General features: G+C 46.2%; 5 protein-coding genes across 5 annotated transcripts; 2 read left to right on the top strand and 3 right to left on the bottom strand.

The window, feature by feature from the left end:
• Positions 1–455: 455 nt before the first annotated feature.
• Positions 456–1,599, top strand: C8R40DRAFT_892390 (uncharacterized protein). The gene is made up of 3 exons (XM_046236606.1): positions 456–624; positions 689–869; positions 925–1,599. Exons 2-3 carry the CDS (start codon positions 731–733, stop codon positions 1,443–1,445), a joined length of 660 nt encoding a protein of 219 aa, XP_046078875.1. The 5' UTR covers positions 456–624; positions 689–730; the 3' UTR covers positions 1,446–1,599.
• Positions 1,600–1,753: 154 nt separating this feature from the next.
• Positions 1,754–2,764, bottom strand: C8R40DRAFT_1178607 (uncharacterized protein; the record flags this gene model as incomplete). The annotated part of the gene is made up of 1 exon (XM_046232895.1): positions 1,754–2,764. One exon carries the CDS (start codon positions 2,762–2,764, stop codon positions 1,754–1,756), a length of 1,011 nt encoding a protein of 336 aa, XP_046078876.1.
• An 890-nt stretch (positions 2,765–3,654) lies between these two features.
• C8R40DRAFT_1075334 (argonaute-like protein) lies at positions 3,655–7,614 on the top strand (the record flags this gene model as incomplete). Its single annotated transcript, XM_046226846.1, has 22 exons — positions 3,655–3,820; positions 3,973–4,142; positions 4,209–4,306; positions 4,384–4,447; positions 4,510–4,606; positions 4,661–5,058; positions 5,120–5,275; positions 5,333–5,470; positions 5,536–5,561; positions 5,612–5,669; positions 5,724–5,799; positions 5,863–6,034; positions 6,087–6,182; positions 6,236–6,327; positions 6,382–6,539; positions 6,605–6,695; positions 6,749–6,808; positions 6,870–6,939; positions 6,993–7,146; positions 7,206–7,320; positions 7,382–7,554; positions 7,612–7,614. 22 exons carry the CDS (start codon positions 3,655–3,657, stop codon positions 7,612–7,614), a joined length of 2,631 nt encoding a protein of 876 aa, XP_046078877.1.
• A 163-nt stretch (positions 7,615–7,777) lies between these two features.
• On the bottom strand, positions 7,778–11,471 carry C8R40DRAFT_1261317 (SPX-domain-containing protein). The gene is made up of 15 exons (XM_046233827.1): positions 11,348–11,471; positions 11,222–11,287; positions 11,061–11,162; positions 10,669–11,001; positions 10,605–10,613; positions 10,340–10,543; positions 10,206–10,266; positions 10,106–10,144; positions 9,917–10,035; positions 9,590–9,824; positions 9,317–9,518; positions 9,128–9,235; positions 8,995–9,065; positions 8,240–8,928; positions 7,778–8,180 (listed from the first exon to the last, which is right to left on the bottom strand). Exons 1-15 carry the CDS (start codon positions 11,369–11,371, stop codon positions 7,890–7,892), a joined length of 2,553 nt encoding a protein of 850 aa, XP_046078878.1. The 5' UTR covers positions 11,372–11,471; the 3' UTR covers positions 7,778–7,889.
• Positions 11,472–12,996: 1,525 nt separating this feature from the next.
• Positions 12,997–16,209, bottom strand: C8R40DRAFT_1137200 (fungal-specific transcription factor domain-containing protein). Its single transcript, XM_046229424.1, has 8 exons — positions 15,696–16,209; positions 15,617–15,638; positions 15,467–15,565; positions 15,114–15,405; positions 14,708–15,054; positions 14,276–14,662; positions 13,766–14,219; positions 12,997–13,703 (listed from the first exon to the last, which is right to left on the bottom strand). Exons 1-8 carry the CDS (start codon positions 15,896–15,898, stop codon positions 13,405–13,407), a joined length of 2,103 nt encoding a protein of 700 aa, XP_046078879.1. The 5' UTR covers positions 15,899–16,209; the 3' UTR covers positions 12,997–13,404.
• Positions 16,210–17,261: the final 1,052 nt, after the last annotated feature.

Genomic DNA, 17,261 nt, shown 5'->3' on the forward strand with positions numbered 1-17,261 from the left:
TCTTTCTCACTGTCACCGATAAAAGACCAGGAGTACAATAGGCTGAGCCCATGCCCTGGTGATATGTATATGTATAGTAGTACCTTCCGACCTCAAGATTGAAGCACAGATGTAGTTTTATTTGATTCACTTGGCCCCTACCAAAGGCGCAAAAACCCAAGTTAGAAGCAAGTACTGTGATATTCGGAGGGGCATTGGTATACCTCCAGAACCGTCCAGAAATTACGCCGATTTTCCAGGGCATATTGAGTACTGAGACTCCCGCTATCTCTTGTGTAAATACTCGGCTTTCGATTGTTTCAACCTTCCAAGGATTAACAGGAGGAATACAACTACATTCTTTGGAACAAATTTCCTCCGAATCGGCGTTCACTCCGCTCTTGGATATGCAACTTCGAGGACGAGTCCCGAGTCTGCAGCCTCCAGTGTAAACGTATAAATAATGGGCAAGGTTCCATTTTGAAACTGCAGCGCTGGTTCGGTATGTGGATTGGGCGATACACACTTGGTACACCTCCTCAGCTGACAATCTGCTTGTCTTTTCCTAGTTCAAAAACATAAGTTCCCCACCGATAATCATACACTCCCTTTTGCGTTTTGCAGGCCAAAGCCCAAATCCATCTAGTGAGTATTATTTTCTCGAGTCTTGAATACTAGTCATTGATCAGTATATCCCTTGTATCTCCAGATATATACAACTCACCATCGCAAACTTCTTCATTATCCAAGAATGATCTTCACTACATCTCGTTTATTTGCCCTGTTTTGTCTTTGGACGAGCTTCTTCGCGGTGGGAGCCTTGCCTGCTCATAGCCGTGAACGGCGCACCGGTAGTGGAGTTGGTACCTCGCACACTAGTGGTACTAAGGGTGAGCTCTTCAATTCTGAACCATGCCTTTCCTTCAAATACAAATATTCGTTTAGCTCCCAGTACTGATACAAAATCCGGAGACGAAAAGGTGCCTGTCCAACTGTGGGTAAATCACGAAGGCCAGTCCGATGAACACTGGGTTCTGGTAATCGACAAGGTCTACGGTTTCCATGCCATAGCACCTGAAGAGAAACCAGCGAAACCAGGACAGTTGGAATTCAAATCCGGTCTTGACCCTCAGGCCAAGTTGAAACCTCAGCAGCTTGCCTACCGTCCAGAAAAAGCGGACAAACTTATGAATCTCGACTGTGATGCGACGTTCAAAGACCAGGCTGACATGACGAAGGTTTTTGGTGAGCTTGTCACTAAGATCGATATGTCGAAGCCGGCGGATGAGGTAGGAGGTAATTGTATGGATTATGTCAAGATGGCTCTGGAGTTCCTTCAAAAGGGGGACTATATTACTTCCGTCCCGAAAATATTCACGACTTATTATAATAAGAATTATAATGCGGTGAGGAAGGAGGTTTATCTTGGTGGCAGTAGTGATGAATCCACTGAAGAGAGTGAGTGAGGAAGAGATGGCGCTTGGAGAAGGTTATAATATTGTGATAATACGTTTCTGTTCCTCATTTCACTCTTCATTGATGATATTAATGAAAGTTGAATGGATGCTCCAAAATTGAACGGATCAAGAATCGGATTCCCGAGCTGAAATTCTTCCGTCGTTGAACGTTCGGCCAGTAGCGATCGATCTTGTTTCTTCCTGTTTCTTCCCAAAGCCAAGAATCCATGGTCATTATCTGATTTCACCTGAATATATCATCGTGTCAACAACTTGAAAGAAAACATACAGCGATGTGACTAGCAGATACCTAGTGTTCATTTATACAGCCTGTTATCAATGATATATCTCCTCACACGCCCAGTGACCATTTCACTCCATTGACGACTCCGTTTATTGACTTCGCTTCCTTGACTTCCCTCCTCCTCCTCCATTGACTTCGTTCCTGGGTCACTTTCCATCTTAACGCTCTTCCGAACCTCACTGGAACTAATGCTCCAGACGTCTTTCCCGATATCAATCATAGACACACAGGAGGAGGGAAGCGCGACTGAGGTGAGGAAGGTGGAAATTGTTTGATGATGAGAGTTCACCGGCACCTCTGCTGATGAGGGCGGTGAGGAGTTGGAATTAGGCGCAGGATGTGAGGGATGTGGGTAAGAAGAGGGATTCCGACGTGCACAAACAATACTGGAGCCATCGCCTGACTCATCGTTAGTAGTGGAGGAGCCAGGATTGGGCGGAGGTGCAAAGAAGCCTTGTAGGGCTTTGAACATCTTCTCCTCCGATGACTCGTAATATTTTGTATCAAACAGTCTCTCGAGGGTATCGAATCCCAAAATGAATGTTAGCTCCACTTCAGGCATCAGGCTCATAGCGCGAAGTTTCTCTTTGAGCAACGCGCGAAGGAGTTTTGATTTTCCAACAAAAGTAGGCTCGTCGATAATGGCGACAGCGACGTTATTGTTCGACTCGTGAGCGTTCGCATCTCGGAGATCTTCTGCTAGCTCCATCATCATCTCCAGTCGTTGAACGTGGGTCGCGTCGCCCGGTTTGAGCTCTTTATCTGCATTCCGTACAGAGAGTAAAAGCAATTTCGCGTCATAGTCACCTTCAGGCCTGTTTGACTTTGCCAGTGCCAAATGAGCAAGTGTAGGGGGGTTAAAAGAGGAATCGAGGACTAAGATTCGGATCCTGTCGGGTGCTGATGGCAGTGCATCATTCAACAAGGGAGTAGGCCAAAGAGGATGAGAACCCCATATAATCTCAAATGTCGGATAGATGGAGCCCGGGCGCAGATGTTGGAGGGAAGATGAATTCAAAGCCATTCGAGATGCGACGGTTTTTAGTACCAGTCGACGAAATCGTGGAAGGACCGGGGAGAGTATACACATGTGGGCGCCTATTTTCCTTGTCAGCCCACGTTATCTTTTCCTCTCTTGATCTACGATGACCCTCAGCTATGTGGCACTGGAACCTCTCATTCGGAGCATGCTGATGTGACTCAGCTGCCTTGTTATTCTACGTCTGAATTCAGAACCCTGGAGAAATGTCATGAACATTTTTTCCTCAGTTATGCCTGCTGCAAAATCGTCAGGGTCGGATCTGCTGGTTCCTCATGGACTTCTTCCGTTCCAGATTAGAACCCAAATTTTCTTCTGGACTGACGCCGATTCACCTCATCTTCCATGTCATTGTATATTCTCATGGGCCTGTTCAGTTGAATATGTCCATGAGTGCCAGCGCAGATCCTGGACAATGCAATCAAAGATGAAGGAACAACAGAGGTTGGGATGCCGACACCAAGTTTAACACCTCAAACTAATTCCATCTGTCACGATATCAATGAACATTTCTTCGCTGATTCACGATCTCCTCCGAGCCCTACGAGGGATGTGGTCGCGCTGTGCACGAGACATGGATTCCTTTATCACAGTGTCTGTACAGGACCATTGTACACTGCGGGCTGCGGCGTTGGGATATCTAACTACCATTATCTACATAGAGTGATAAATGCCAACAGTATTGTCCCCACGAACAAAGAACATTATTCTAAGATAGATAGATTACTATGTATATGACATCGAAGCACTGAATCATCAGATTCTTTTATGCCGTGCCGCCTCGACGACTTGTCCACTCCTTCTCTTCTTTTTGCACCACTACCACTACCACCGGCCACCCATTACTCCTCAAGCAAACTTTCTTCCACTTTGCGATGCCTCCTCGCGTCTCCAATACAGTCAATGTGCCATCTACCGCTAATCACGTAACCACAATCGGTGTGAAAAGGACTGCGTTTGGAAGCTCGGGTCGACCTCTTCCAATTTTCGTTAACGTGTTCGAGACGACGCTCCCGCAGAATATTATCTTTCACTACGATAGTGCGTCCTTTTGATCTGCGAGATCGCGACGTGGTTCTGACTGACTTTGTTCTTCGTTCTTTGTAACTTTCTCCCTCTTAGTCGGTTCGGACTTTTCTCTCGATTTATATGTAGACACGACGCGCATTGACTAATCTTCAACGCGTCTACAGTTATCCATCCAGCCGACAAAGTTCTACCAGCGCGTCTTAACATGGACCTCATTCGCGCACTCCAAACACGCATCGCTCCCGATGTGTTCACCCCCCTTGGCGTATATGATGGTCGGAAAAACTTCTTCAGTGCACGGAAATTACCTCTTGGTCCTGATGATTTGAGAGAGGTAAGGATTTCGATCCGACTCTTTAGTGTGTGGCACCATGCAACGCTCACCGATTCATTATCCCAGTTCGACGTTACGCTCGAAAGTGCAGATGAGTCTCCGAAGGGAAAAGGGCCAAAGGTTTATAAGATTCGTTTTAATCTGGTCGCTCAAATCAATCCGGAGTAAGCATCTCTTCTTCGGCGCAGCATTGTGGGTGTATTTGTGGGTCCACTCAATTGTCTCCATCTATCGCACTCAGAGTTCTCCGGCGATACATTGATGGAAAGCAGTCGCAAGATAATGCGGTGCTGACCGCCATTACCGTCAGTTATATTTCGGACTCTTCACTTCTAAGAACTTGAATCTTCTCTTCTTTGATCTACAGGCTCTCAATGTTGTGATTCGAATGGAGCCATCTCAGAAATATCCCTTCAACGTCAGATCTTTTTTCACTGATCAGGAGAAGAAGGACATAGGATCAGGTATGCTCTACTCCGCTTCTGCAACCGGTTTTCTCTTCTAAATCTTTCCGTCAGGACTCGAACTTTGGAGAGGTTACTTTCAATCCGTCCGCCCAGCTCTCAAAAAGATGCACATCATAATCGACACGAGTACTGCCACGATGTACAAAGCAGGAAGGCTCATCAACCTATGTCTCGACTTCTTCAACAAATCAGACGCGAAGATGTTGGCTCCGAGCAATGGGTTCCCGGACCGAGAACGTCTTCGACTCCAGAGGTTCGTCGCCGGCATCCGGGTGTTGACACCCACTCCTGATGGTCGCAAGATAGCCCGAGTGGTGAAGAAGCTTAGCTCAGCTGGAGCCAGCGCTTTGTCCTTCAAACTCAAGGAAGGTGGTACAATGACCGTCGCGGAGTATTTCCGAAATGTACTCAACCGCCCATTACAATACCCTAACCTCATTTGTGTCGAGGTATGTTCTTTTCAATGGTTGTATCAGAACTAAAGTTCAAAGTTGTGCTCTTTCTTTCTAGATTGGTACTGGGGCTTTGATTCCACTTGAACTTTGCGAGGTTCCCCCTGGGCAAATTATGAGAAAGCAAGTCCCACCAGAGAAGACGAAAATGGTTGTTGAATTCGCGACCAAGAAGCCGCAAGATCGTCTCAAGTCCATCGAGGCCGGTCTCCAGGTATGACCTTTGCATGCCACACAGTGTCTCTATACTGAAGTCAACTCTACTATGCAGGTTCTCTCATATGGACAATCTGACTACGTTCGGAATTTCGGGATAACAATACCTCAAACACGGGCAATGAAGATTCAAGCACGGGTCTTGAACCCTCCCGCCTTGAAGTACGGGCCGGGAAGTCGTCAACTAACGATCGTACGTGTTCAACCATTTATCTTGTATTACTGATCCTTCCCCGCTCATCACTTGCTTCGTTACAGGTCCCGGCCAACGGTCAATGGAATATGTAAATCTCCAAGACTTTCTTGGCATAATTCTTTACTGATTGTCGCTTAGGCGCGACAAGCGCTTTTTCAAGCCGGTGGACGTCCTTCGTTGGGTTATTGTCGTATATGTATGAGTTTCAACCTTATCTTGTGGTCAGATAACTTTACCTGTCTTTCTTCAGGAACGCAAGCAGCGCTTCAACGAGCAAGCTGTTGCTGAAATGAGCCGGGGTTTGTGTGGCAGTGCTCGGGAAGTCGGTCTGTGTTTGCACATCATTCTTTGGCTGTTCAGTAGCTAATGTCGTTCTTCCTTCGCACCAGGTATGAAAATGACCCCGACCCCTTTCGTCGTTTGGTACAGTGGTCAAGGGGATATTGCTTCCCAACTCAGGGCTTCGGGGAAGCTGGTATACGATCAATTTAAGGCACCCCCCAACCTCATTGTAGTTGTTCTGCCAGAAGGTGGTAATGAGATATACACCGCTGTCAAGCAGTGAGCGGCAAAGTTTCAATCTTCTGTGTCGGATACACTTATGTTGGATTAGCTTTGGGGATATAACGATGGGCGTTGCCACTCAATGCCTGAAGTCCACAAAGTGCTTTGGTGCGAAGGCGCAATATTTTGCCAATGTTTGTTTGAAGTACGGACTCGTTCCTTTTGCCAATGTGTTTATGTTGAACTTTGTCTGTATAGGATCAATGTCAAGCTTGGAGGAATCAATGCAATTCCGGATCCCAACTCAGTCAAGGCCTTAACTGATCCTCAGAACCCCACAATTGTGATGGGTGAGCACTTCAATAACCTCTCATAACAACTACTCACATACACTTTGTGCTCAGGTGCCGACGTCATTCATCCCGCGCCCGGTTCCCAAGGCCGCCCTTCTTTCACGGCTCTTGTTGCCAGTGTTGACTCTGACAATGCGAAGTATGTTGCAGAATGTGGAGTACAGACATCTCGCCAAGAGATTATTGAAGATCTTGAAGTAATGGCTAAGGTCCGTCTTCAATCCCACTGTCATTGTGTTCTCTGCTTGATTACTGGATGCTGATTTGTTTGTAGAACACACTCACTATGTATGCTACATATCGTACGGGTGTAGAGAAGAAAAGTACGCAGATGGCGTCGCCTAAGCGTATCATCTTTTACCGAGGTTTGCTACTGCGTTGATTGAATATGTTGTGACGTTTATCAAAAGCTTTGTAGATGGCGTTTCTGAGGGACAGTTTCAGCAGGTTCTGGACCAAGAACTCGTAGCACTCAAGAGTAGGTACTTAAGTTTGTCGATTGATAGCCAGTTCACCAACGTCGTCTTCGTTGTGCCCAGAGGCTTGCGCTGCTCTGAACATCAAGCCCAAAATCACCTTTATTGTCGTTGGAAAGCGTCACCATATAAGGTATACATTGTTCTTTTGTTTGAGCGCATCCTGCGACTATCAAAATCCTCCAGGTTCTTTCCTACTAATAAGGCCGATGCGGACGTTTCAGGCAATTGTCCTGCAGGAACTGTGGTAGATAGGGAGATTGGTCACCCAACTGACCTTGATTTCTACCTTCAGTCGCATGGGGGTTTGTTGGGAACAAGTCGTCCCGCCCATTATTCGGTTTGCAAAAAAAAATTATGAATATAAACGACACCCTTCCACTAATGGGCATTTTGTAGGTTCTTCATGACGAGAATGCTTTCAGTCCGGATGCCCTACAGTCATTATCATTCGCCCTCTGCCATGTATATGCCCGTTCGACCCGCAGCGTCTCAATTCCTGCCCCGGTTTATTGTGCGTTTCACAATGTCCGAGTCCTTTTGCCCACAATTGATGTTATTGATGTATATTGAAGATGCGGATATCGTTTGCTCCAGAGCGAAAAACCATTACGATCCCCAGGGAACAATTGATTTCTCGGATAGCGCAACTAATAACGACTCTGCTCAGGCTGAGACAACTTTGGAGGCGTTCCGCAAGAATTTCAAGCCGCTCAATGAGGCTCAAAAGAGGTTGATGTATTTCTCAGTGAGTTTCCTCTTCACAACGACTGTTATATGGTTCTGTCGCTTATTTAGTTTCCAGTAATCCTGTTTAACTCTATCCGTCCGGATTTATTGCTATGTGCTGTGTTATATGGTGTTGTCAATATGTTGTGCTTGATCCAAAATAACAATGTGTATAATACTGTACTTCATATCATATTGTACATACCTACGTTGTCTCTTAAAGTCAAGTTCTATGCTGTCTTGCGCTAGTCTTCATGATGAGTACTTGTACTTGGACGCTTCACCTCTCAATTCCGGACTATACTATGGTAAGCAGCACACTATAAATAAGACAACAGATGAGAACAAATCAAGCTAGTCTTCCATCATCTCTCCCACCCTCAAGCCAATGTTCACAGTCATCGCAGCAGCAAGAGTGAAACAAAGCAGTGTTGGCCCATACTTGTCATAATAGAGTCCTTCTGCCCTTCTCGCCCTCAATCTATATGATCGATAAATGAATACCCCGGCCGAATAAGCAATTGCAATGAGAGCACAAAGGGTAAACAACGCAGCGCTGATCAGCCCCCGTGAATCCTCCGGAGATGTAAAATTAAGGAGGGTAGTGGCAATTGTTCCGATGAAAACCGAGATGTTCAGCCATTTCTGTTGTGTTCACGGAAACTTCAAATTTGTCGCAAAACTGGAAAATTGTGAAAACGCACCAAAAACGTTCTTTCAGCAGCAAAGTATACCTTTGGCTCAATCCGTACTGGTATAGAAATGTGCTTTCCTACAGGTGCGCGCCAATCTCTAGATAGTAGGCGATTTTCACCCGAGGAAGCTAGTGCGTCCTCCTCTCCATCTGCGTCTCTGATGGCGCCGTCATTCGCCTCGTCTTGTAATTGGTTTCTGAATGTCTCATCGAAAGCCGAAGATGGCGCCAGAGGGTTAATCGGAAGGGCATTGAGAGCAGAGCGCGTTTGGCTGAGACTTCGATCTTTAGTTTTCACCAGGAACGGTGTTCTCTCGTCTGCAGTCTCATCGGTATCCTCCACTGCATTTTCGTCGGTATTATTAGGCACAGAGCCATAACAGCCTGGATTCGGTTTCTTGCCGTCCGCAACTTCCGTTTGTCTCCTTTCCCTGAGCATATTCTCCCGATATGCAACTGCCTCCGCAACTTGGGTTTCCGTCAAACCCGTACGTTTATCCTCGTCGCGCGCAGGTGCACGAAGCATGTCGGAATCATCCTCGTCTTCCGATACAGGCTCGGTGTACTTTTCTGCATGGGGTGAGAGGTCCCGCGATGCAGATCCGGAACCAGAAGCAGCAGAAGACCCCTTGGACAAATGCACAGGACGCTCAATAACAGTGAGGTAACCAGTGTCGGGTTTTAGGATATCGGTGTCCACTAGACGTTTTGAGAAGGCATGTCAGATTCAGTATTAGCCCCAGCATCCTAGGGAAATCAGCCTACTTTGTGGAAGCCAAAATGGTACCAGATCTACACGGTTAGGAAGCAAAGTTGAGCAACCGTGTATGAATTTACTGTATCGCCATTCGTTTCAATATTCGTAGGCCAAAACCAAAACCACAGCATCAATGCTTACCTGAACTTTGGCACGGCTTCTACCAGATGTGACTGAACGAGATCCGTCACCCATTGTGGAGGTTCCTGTCCTAGCTGTGTCTGTAATTTTACTTCTAGAACACCATATCTTGAAACGAAAGCGATAGAAGCAAGTATCGTTAGTCGTTCGTTCAATTCATAGTTCTTCATCCAGACCGGGAGCACTCACTTGAACAGTTCTTTGTCATCGGGTGGAAGTTGTTCGAAGGGCCAGTCAATACCAATATCCGTCCGTCGCCAATTGTCACCTGAGCGCATTCGTCCATCCCAGTTGTCTTCCCGAATCATAGTAAGTTCGGTATCGAGTGAAATTCGCACTCGAGCGTCACCGGGAAGTTGGAATGCTGTTCGATTGCAGAAGGTTCGCATTACTAGTAATATGTGCATTGAGCTAATGGAACAAACAATACAGAGAAAATACGGAGAGCGTCAGATTACTTACCGGGGACCAACTTTTTTGTCAGTACTGCGTACTGCACCTCATTCGCTAACTGAATCATACTATCCACGTCCTGTTGCGTCTTCTTACCCTTCGCAACCAGCTGTTGGAAATCTTCATCGACTGTGTATTCACCTCTGAGAAACGCATTGACGAGGTGTTCCTTGACAGGGAATCGAGCTTTGACAGATTTTTCGCCAGTCCAATCCTCACGGTGCGTTTTACGTTCGACGAAAACCTGCGTTGTGGATCGTATGAGTAAGATGACAAATGGAGAAAATGACGACGGTAAGTGAAAAAGGAGGTCATTCGATAGTTATTTGAGCTCACAGTTTTGACGTCGGTGTCACCGTACCACCTGAGCCGGATAGCTTCTGCGCCTTCAGTTTTCTCCAAACGACCGAGGTAGAGCTCGAGGTCTTCGTTATCGAAATATATTGAAGTGATAGCTGAAAGATCGGGGTTGAGGGTCTATCAGGAGGATGCGCAAGAACAGTCAAATAGAGTACTAGAACGAACCGGAATCTTTTTGCTCGAAATCTTTATCGGAATTGAACACTGCAACGAGACATTGTCAATTCAACCTGAGGGCCAATGAGAAAGAGCAGTTTAAGCGGACCTAGCACTGGTAAATTCCTCAAAATAGCCAACTTGAGAGCAATGAGATTATCAGGATGGACCTTCAAATTAGGCATGAGCAAACAAACGCCTTTTCTTGTTTGAACCTCAATATATGCAAAACACCATACATACCCAGTACTTTGTGGTTTGTCTCACAAATGCACTCTGACTTCCGCCTGCACTTGCATCACCCTGTACGGGATGCCCACGGGTTCGAACAAGATCGTACAGCTTCGACAGTTTGACAATAAGAGCATCCCAGTTATATTTGTAGAATGGGCGCTTTTCGAGATATTCCGGAATAAATATGGGTTTGAGGAGGAACGATGTTTGTTTCTATGGGGGAAGAAGTATGCTGGATGAGGCTGGGCAGGTGAAGAGAACAAAAAGAGCTCACGTCGTGTTTCTAACAGTGAACGGATCCAGTCAATCAGAATAACTTTGATAAAAGAATGAAGAACCTTCAAAATTTTCATAAATCCAGTGATATTCAACTTGGTATATAATGCCAAGTCATGAACGTCCGCTACTAGATTCGCAACCTCCTCCTCCAGCAAATGAAACCTATTTTCGAGGGCGTCAAAAGATTCATCATCTGTCTCTCGGCCGTCAGATTCATCTTCATCATCCGAGCCTTCGTCCAAAACGTGATGGGATTCGCGTTGTTGGGATTCCGGATCTTGCCTTGAACGTGTGTGTCCGGATTGGTCGAGCTGTTCCTCTTCGAGCGCCCCAGAAACAAGTTGCTTTACGTCGCGTTCTGCATCCGTGATGCGTCGAGAGAGTTCAGACGTCTAGAAGTCCGAGAAAAAATGAGAGGAGTTGGATCATATGTTTGTGGACAATAACATACCTTAGCCCTCTGAAAATTATGTATTTTATCTAACTCTGCTTCGAGTCTCTCCGTGAATTCACGTTCGTCTTTGTCGTCCCACGAATGAGAAGTTGTGCGGTCCTAATAAGAAAAAAATTACAGTCAGTGGGATATAGACAATTGTTGGTTAACGGGCCAACCTTAAGTTCTCGCTTGAGCGAGTTATAGTCCAAGTAGAACGGGCGCCATTCATTGTACAGATCCGTCTAACATGTTAAAGTTCATTAGAAGGAGGAAAGCTTTCCCCGTAAACCGAGGATACCTACGCTGATCTTTCGGCCAAACTTCATCGTTACTGTGGAAGCCGTTCTATATTCTCAACAGGCTCAGCCAATCGAGAAAAGCTAGAATTTAGTTTGTAGCGAACGTGCGTAGCCGTAAGCGCTGTATTCAAACGGATTCCGGAACGGCATTTCCGGCCAGTCGCGACGCGTTCGATTTGACGCGTGAGCAATTGCTCTTGCACGACCTCACATGAGCTCACATGTCCTAGTACTGTCAAGACTTCCGAAATACCTACTAATGTACCACGTTATCTTTTTCTCACTACCATCGTCTCAAGCTTGAATTCTGTCACCTATGGTGACAACAGGATTCGTTGATTTTTCAATTATCCGGCCGAACTCGAACCTGTGACTCGAACTAGGATTTACACAACCGACTTGAACGCTGCTTTTGCTACTACGATGGACTGCAGTGCGCAATCTGGCCTGGTATCCATTGCGAGGATCGTATCTATATATGTCTGCTTTGGAAGAGGAGCAACTTCAATACTAACACTAACCGAGGAAGGGATTTCGCACAGCACGTCTCAGCAGTAGGGACCGCTTCAAATTTGACGTTGAGTCTTAGCTTGGCATATACATAGATGTTTGTTGCACTTCTAGTAATGCTTTATATTCAGGCTGAGGGTCTCAACCTAGATAAACTAATAGGGAGGTTATCTCTTTCCGATTCTCGAAAGTTTGTCAATGTTGGCAGCCGCTCAAATTCTTCTGATTCCCCGCTGTCTCTCGCTATACGCTAGTCATCGGTAGAGACGACATACGTGCAGTCGGCTCTTCAAGTCAAATTTTCCATGTTTGGTGACTCGTCGGCGTTTAATCCGTACTTGGACCCTCAATGTGGTTAGTCGTCGGGGAAATGCACGAAGGCTCGCAAGGTGTGACCATGCCTAATTAGACCTTACCTTGTATACGGTTGTCGAAGTCAGGACGTGTATGCATCAATATCAGGGCATGCTAGTATCCAACAACGAACCTCCTATGGCAAATGAACAGCGCAACCTATATAAGTAGATGGGTCTATGAGCAGCTTCCACTCAAGGGGGTGCTCAAATTTTACTGGTACCGCTGCCATATTTATTGATTCAAATAGCAAAGCGCTGAGCGCTGAGCTAAATACTTATGAGCGGCCAGCCTGGTCAACCTCAGAGCTCATTTTCAATCAGTTTGCATAACAGTGATGATGCGTTTTTGTAAAGATTTGGAGAAAATGCCTGCTCGCTGCACAAATAAACCAAAGAGGAGAGCAATAAAGCTGCTAAATGAGGTAGTGGCTCCAGCGCCTCATTAAGCGCCAACGCCCAAGCATGTGCATTTGTATTGAAGTCAATTTACCGTTTGCACCGGGAATTCGTTGGCTACAGGTATCTTGCGCCCAAACTTTGTTGGCTATCTTGCGCCCAAACTTTGTTGGCTATCTTGCGCCCAAACCACCATGTTCTTTGCCGCTTTTGAGGATATAAAAGCCCTTGGACTGACAAAAAGCATTCTCCTGGCTTTCTTTCTCTCTTTCGACGTCAAAAATTTCCTTCAACTCGCTTATTACCAAGGTGTAACATAAATCCCCGACCTCAACGGTCAAATACGCCATTTGGTGTATAACCCGGGCTACGGCTCGTATACTTCACTGAGATCTTTGTCCAACCCTTCAAAGGTAAGCATTTATTATCTTTTGTCATGAAGATAACGCTGACTGCCTTTTTCGCCGTTGTAGACTCGTAATTTGTAGCTGACGATGACATGGTTGTGAAGCCAAGCCTATTTTGGTAACTCCGATGAACCCCAAGTCCATATGGTCGCCGGTGCGTACTCACCAAAATAAACCGAAATTGAAAGGATTGACAAGTTGCTGAAATCCTCACCCTAGAGGATTTGTATTCAATAAAAATCTAGAGGGAAGCCTCATTTTAACCAGATGCAGATAATAGTACAAAGGAGGTTATACGCGATACATGGTAGCCAACGAGAATTATTTTAAGGTGGGTAAATATGTTGAGGGTATAACTATTCTGAAAGTCTGAAGCATAGTCGTCAATTAATCATAACAAAAGCAAGTTCAAGGCTCGATCCCGCATTGTTTCTCGCCAGTCCACTGTCCCTCCTGAGACGTCCCGTTTCTGCCATACCGCTTCCATCAACAATCTGGCTTTCATCAGATTTCCTATGCTCTCATCCTGAGCCTGAAGCCTTCCTTTAAGGAAGTCTCGATGGATAAGATCATCTGTCATACAGGCCGCTAGACATATAGGAAAAACTATCACACGATCGACATTCGAAGGCTGCAACTGGTGAATTAGTTGGACTACCCCGTCCACAGAGACACTAATGTCAGATACCCCTGCAAATCGTTCATTACTTGTCAACGACTATGTAATAGGAGACGGAGAGGATGGGGCTTACCAGGATTAGAGTCATGAAGAACCGTGTGAAGATACAATAAGGCAGTCGCGCGGAAGATGCTGGCAAGTAGTTTCCGCACTTCCTCATTTGGAAATATAACATCCGTTATTGAAGGTTGTAAGAGGTTTGGGTGCAGTGGCGCATCCTTCTCGAAGACAGGGGTGTCGGGTCTCTGGCGCAAGCGCTGTTCAACAATGTCCCCTCGATGGATAAGCTCTCTATAGTTTAAGGTCCCTTTGATTCGTTCCATGCTTTTCCAGTGAGCTAAAGCGGAAATCTCCGCGATCGCAAGCAGGGCGTCGTCAGGACAGCCCGTCAATGTTTCCATTGGAAGAGCTTGGGGGTGGGAGGGATTCACATCTGTAGACCATGCTGAATGGCTCAGAAGGCGTTGGTATAACATAAAATATTTGGGTGGGCGCATCGAGGTTAAACTAGCGAAGATATCTATCCACTGCAGAGGCAGATCAGTATTGTGAGTTTCATTACGATGGAAATTGAGCAACTAACCATCGTGCCTTTGACAGCTATCTGGGCCGAAAGGGACATGGTGTTCAACACTGATCTCGGGTCTTCTTCGTCCGGTAAACCAATTTGAGATAGCCAGTCCGATGCGATGCTGAGCACAGGCGTCCAGTCCATTGATCCTCCCGACATCTGCGAAAAGTAGACGAGATGCAATGCCGCGATGACGTCGCTTTCGTTGTACTGGCCTCGGATTTGCTGGGCATTGGCTAGTTGGAAATACGACTCGTCGTAAAAGTATTTTGCCGTCGAGTGATCAGGATTCGGGTCTGGTGCTTCGAGGCCTTCTGCTACTCTCTTTCGAGTGAAATGCAGACTGGCGAGTGCACATACGGCGTTCGTTACAGCTCCTCGCGGCTCTTGGACAATTAACTGCACACATTAGAAAGGAGGTTTCGAATGTGGTCCACAACTCACCGAATAAACTACGTTTGTTGTTGTGTTTCCCGCGAACAGGAAGTGGGCAGAACGAACGTTCTCAAAGTAATACATTACATGATTTTCCTGTATAGAATTTTGGTTGGAAACCACAGGGAAATTCAGCTCTGGAGGTGCGTGTACATTAAACTCAAACCCTCCGTTTGTTTGATGTTGGTGAAGGTTAACGACGGAGGAGATATCGTAGTCGTTGGAATCCAGGCCGAGATTCGGAAGTGTGGCTACTGGGGGGGACTGGAAGTATGAGCAATTTAAATCAAGATCGTTGAGATGTGGGTCACTGAAGGAAGCAGCGGGTAGCTGATGGAAATGCGGATTCGATGCACCTATATCAAACATGTGAGTCATTTTTCATCATATTGCGCTCTGGTCGTGGAGAACATACCGGGGACTCCGGGCAGAAGGGCTTCATGTCGCAGATGGTGTGGGTCCATGTATGGACTGATTCCAAAACCAAAATCAAGGCCCAATCCCAGAGAAGGTGAATTGGAGGGGCTGTTCGTGGTCGTCGCGGGAGCTGAGTAACGGTGCGTGTTCATTGGCCGTGTCCTCATCGGTCCCGTTGCAGCTGCGGCCTGGGCTTGTAGCATAGATGACCGCGGTTGACCCCGTATCAATCCTGCACGCGTCAATTGGGCTTTGATATCAGCCTTGTAAGCTTCTACGGCTTGCTTATCCTAGGTAAAGGGAGAAGTCAGTTCAATATGTCAACATGAACAATTCACAGGACCGACTGACCCGCATCCACTCTGGTCGTTTGGGCCCCCATCCCAGGCATTCGATCGTCAAACGTATACAAGTCCTGCATGAGTCACCTTCTCTCTGTTCGTCGCATTTCTGGTGAAGATAAGTCAATAAGATTGTTCAATGTCATGATAGCGAACGTACTTTGCGACGAAGTCGGCATGTCCTATGTATCTTGGTCATTAATTTCCACGCACAAAAATGATCTCATGTCAACACTTACCAACATCCACCTTTACTAGCCACTTGAGTTCGGGGTAAATCGACTGCGTTGCGATTTGGAGACGTTCGAGCACTGCTATTTTTTGAAGAAGTTCCCGGAGAGGGTGCCATCAAAGAAGTAGGCCGAGATATAGGAGAGAGACTAGATGAGGATGTTGCTGGACTAGTGCTCATAGATTTTGAGCTTCGACGAGACAAAGTCATTGTGTATATAGTGATGTGGTGGTAAAAAGTCAGGTCGGATGGGATGTGTGATCCTACTTTAAAGGGAACTTTTCGTATGTTGGGACTGATGGTGGATTGGTAGTAAAGGGTCTCAGCAATTACAACGTGTTTATACGAGGGAATGAATAGCCATATGAAAGGAGATGTTAGGACTCTGGGTTGATGGAGACTTGTAATCAAGTCGTCGTGTTATTATGCAGAGATTTAAGGGATATAGAGGACCTAGGAGAGGCTAGGACGGTGTACTTACCGGTGTAGGTAATTGCGAGGCAATGCGGCCTTGTTTCGGCAAACAAGAAAATGATCGGCCAGTTGAGCATGTGTAAAATCTTGAAATATCATATCTGGATCTATACTCAGAAGAAGCTACTCCGTAGAATTTCCTGTCACTATCCTTGGGTATCGGGCCTGCCCCACCCACTCTGAAGCTCAAACGCCAAACGGCAAAGAAACGAAACCGTGATCCTTGCAAATCTATGATCGTTCGTTGCCCACATTCTTTGAACCGCAGACAGTAAAACCGACGTCAGAAACCCCATGACGTTCAGCGATTCTCTCGTTCGCAGTCGTTGCCACAATTAACTTTCTGTCCAATCTTCGTTGCTCAAGCTCACAGCGACTGACAACTTAATTGTAGTCCGCCTTTTCCGTTGCTCAAGGTGACGTCGGCAGTGACTGACTACGTCTACTAACGACAAGGACGTTGAGAGAGTTATTACACATCTCATCTTGGACTGATGTTGCCACTACCAGTATTATAATTAGGCATTAGGGGAATTTAATTCATAAATCCGAATTTGAAGGATTCGGATCTGTAGGTGTACCCCACTTTGGAGATACATCCAGTGTCGGGCTCGTCGTCGCAGGCTAGCGCTGACTCGCAGCCGACGAGGTCCAGGGTCCTGCACGACGCGGATCTCCGCTTTCCGGTATCCGATAACTATCACTATAGATCACAGGGAGATAGGATACGGATTTTTCAAGTCCTGTAACGCATACGCATCCTTGAGGGAAAGTTGATCGATAACGAACATGGTTGCAACTGCCTGGTCGGTAGGTAGGAACCACCGAAACCGAGGAATGATCCATCATTTTCCATAAATGATTCATGTTTACAACGTCGTTTGGGCGATCGCAGAATGTAACTAAAAATGACTGGATATTGGGTCGTTATGAGTTACATTAATTGTACAAAACGGTAGCACGTAGCATATGCAGATGATACCAGGTCATAACCGAGAGAGCATGGATTTGGACATGAGATGACTGAGTGGAAAGCAAGAAACAGAGATTTAGAAATTTTACCAGAAATTTACAGACAGAGGTAAGGTTCCAATTATTG

Source organism: Lentinula edodes (genome assembly GCF_021015755.1).
Source record: "Lentinula edodes strain Le(Bin) 0899 ss11 chromosome Unknown C8R40scaffold_88, whole genome shotgun sequence".
In the NCBI taxonomy this organism is placed as follows: Eukaryota; Fungi; Basidiomycota; class Agaricomycetes; order Agaricales; family Omphalotaceae; genus Lentinula; species Lentinula edodes.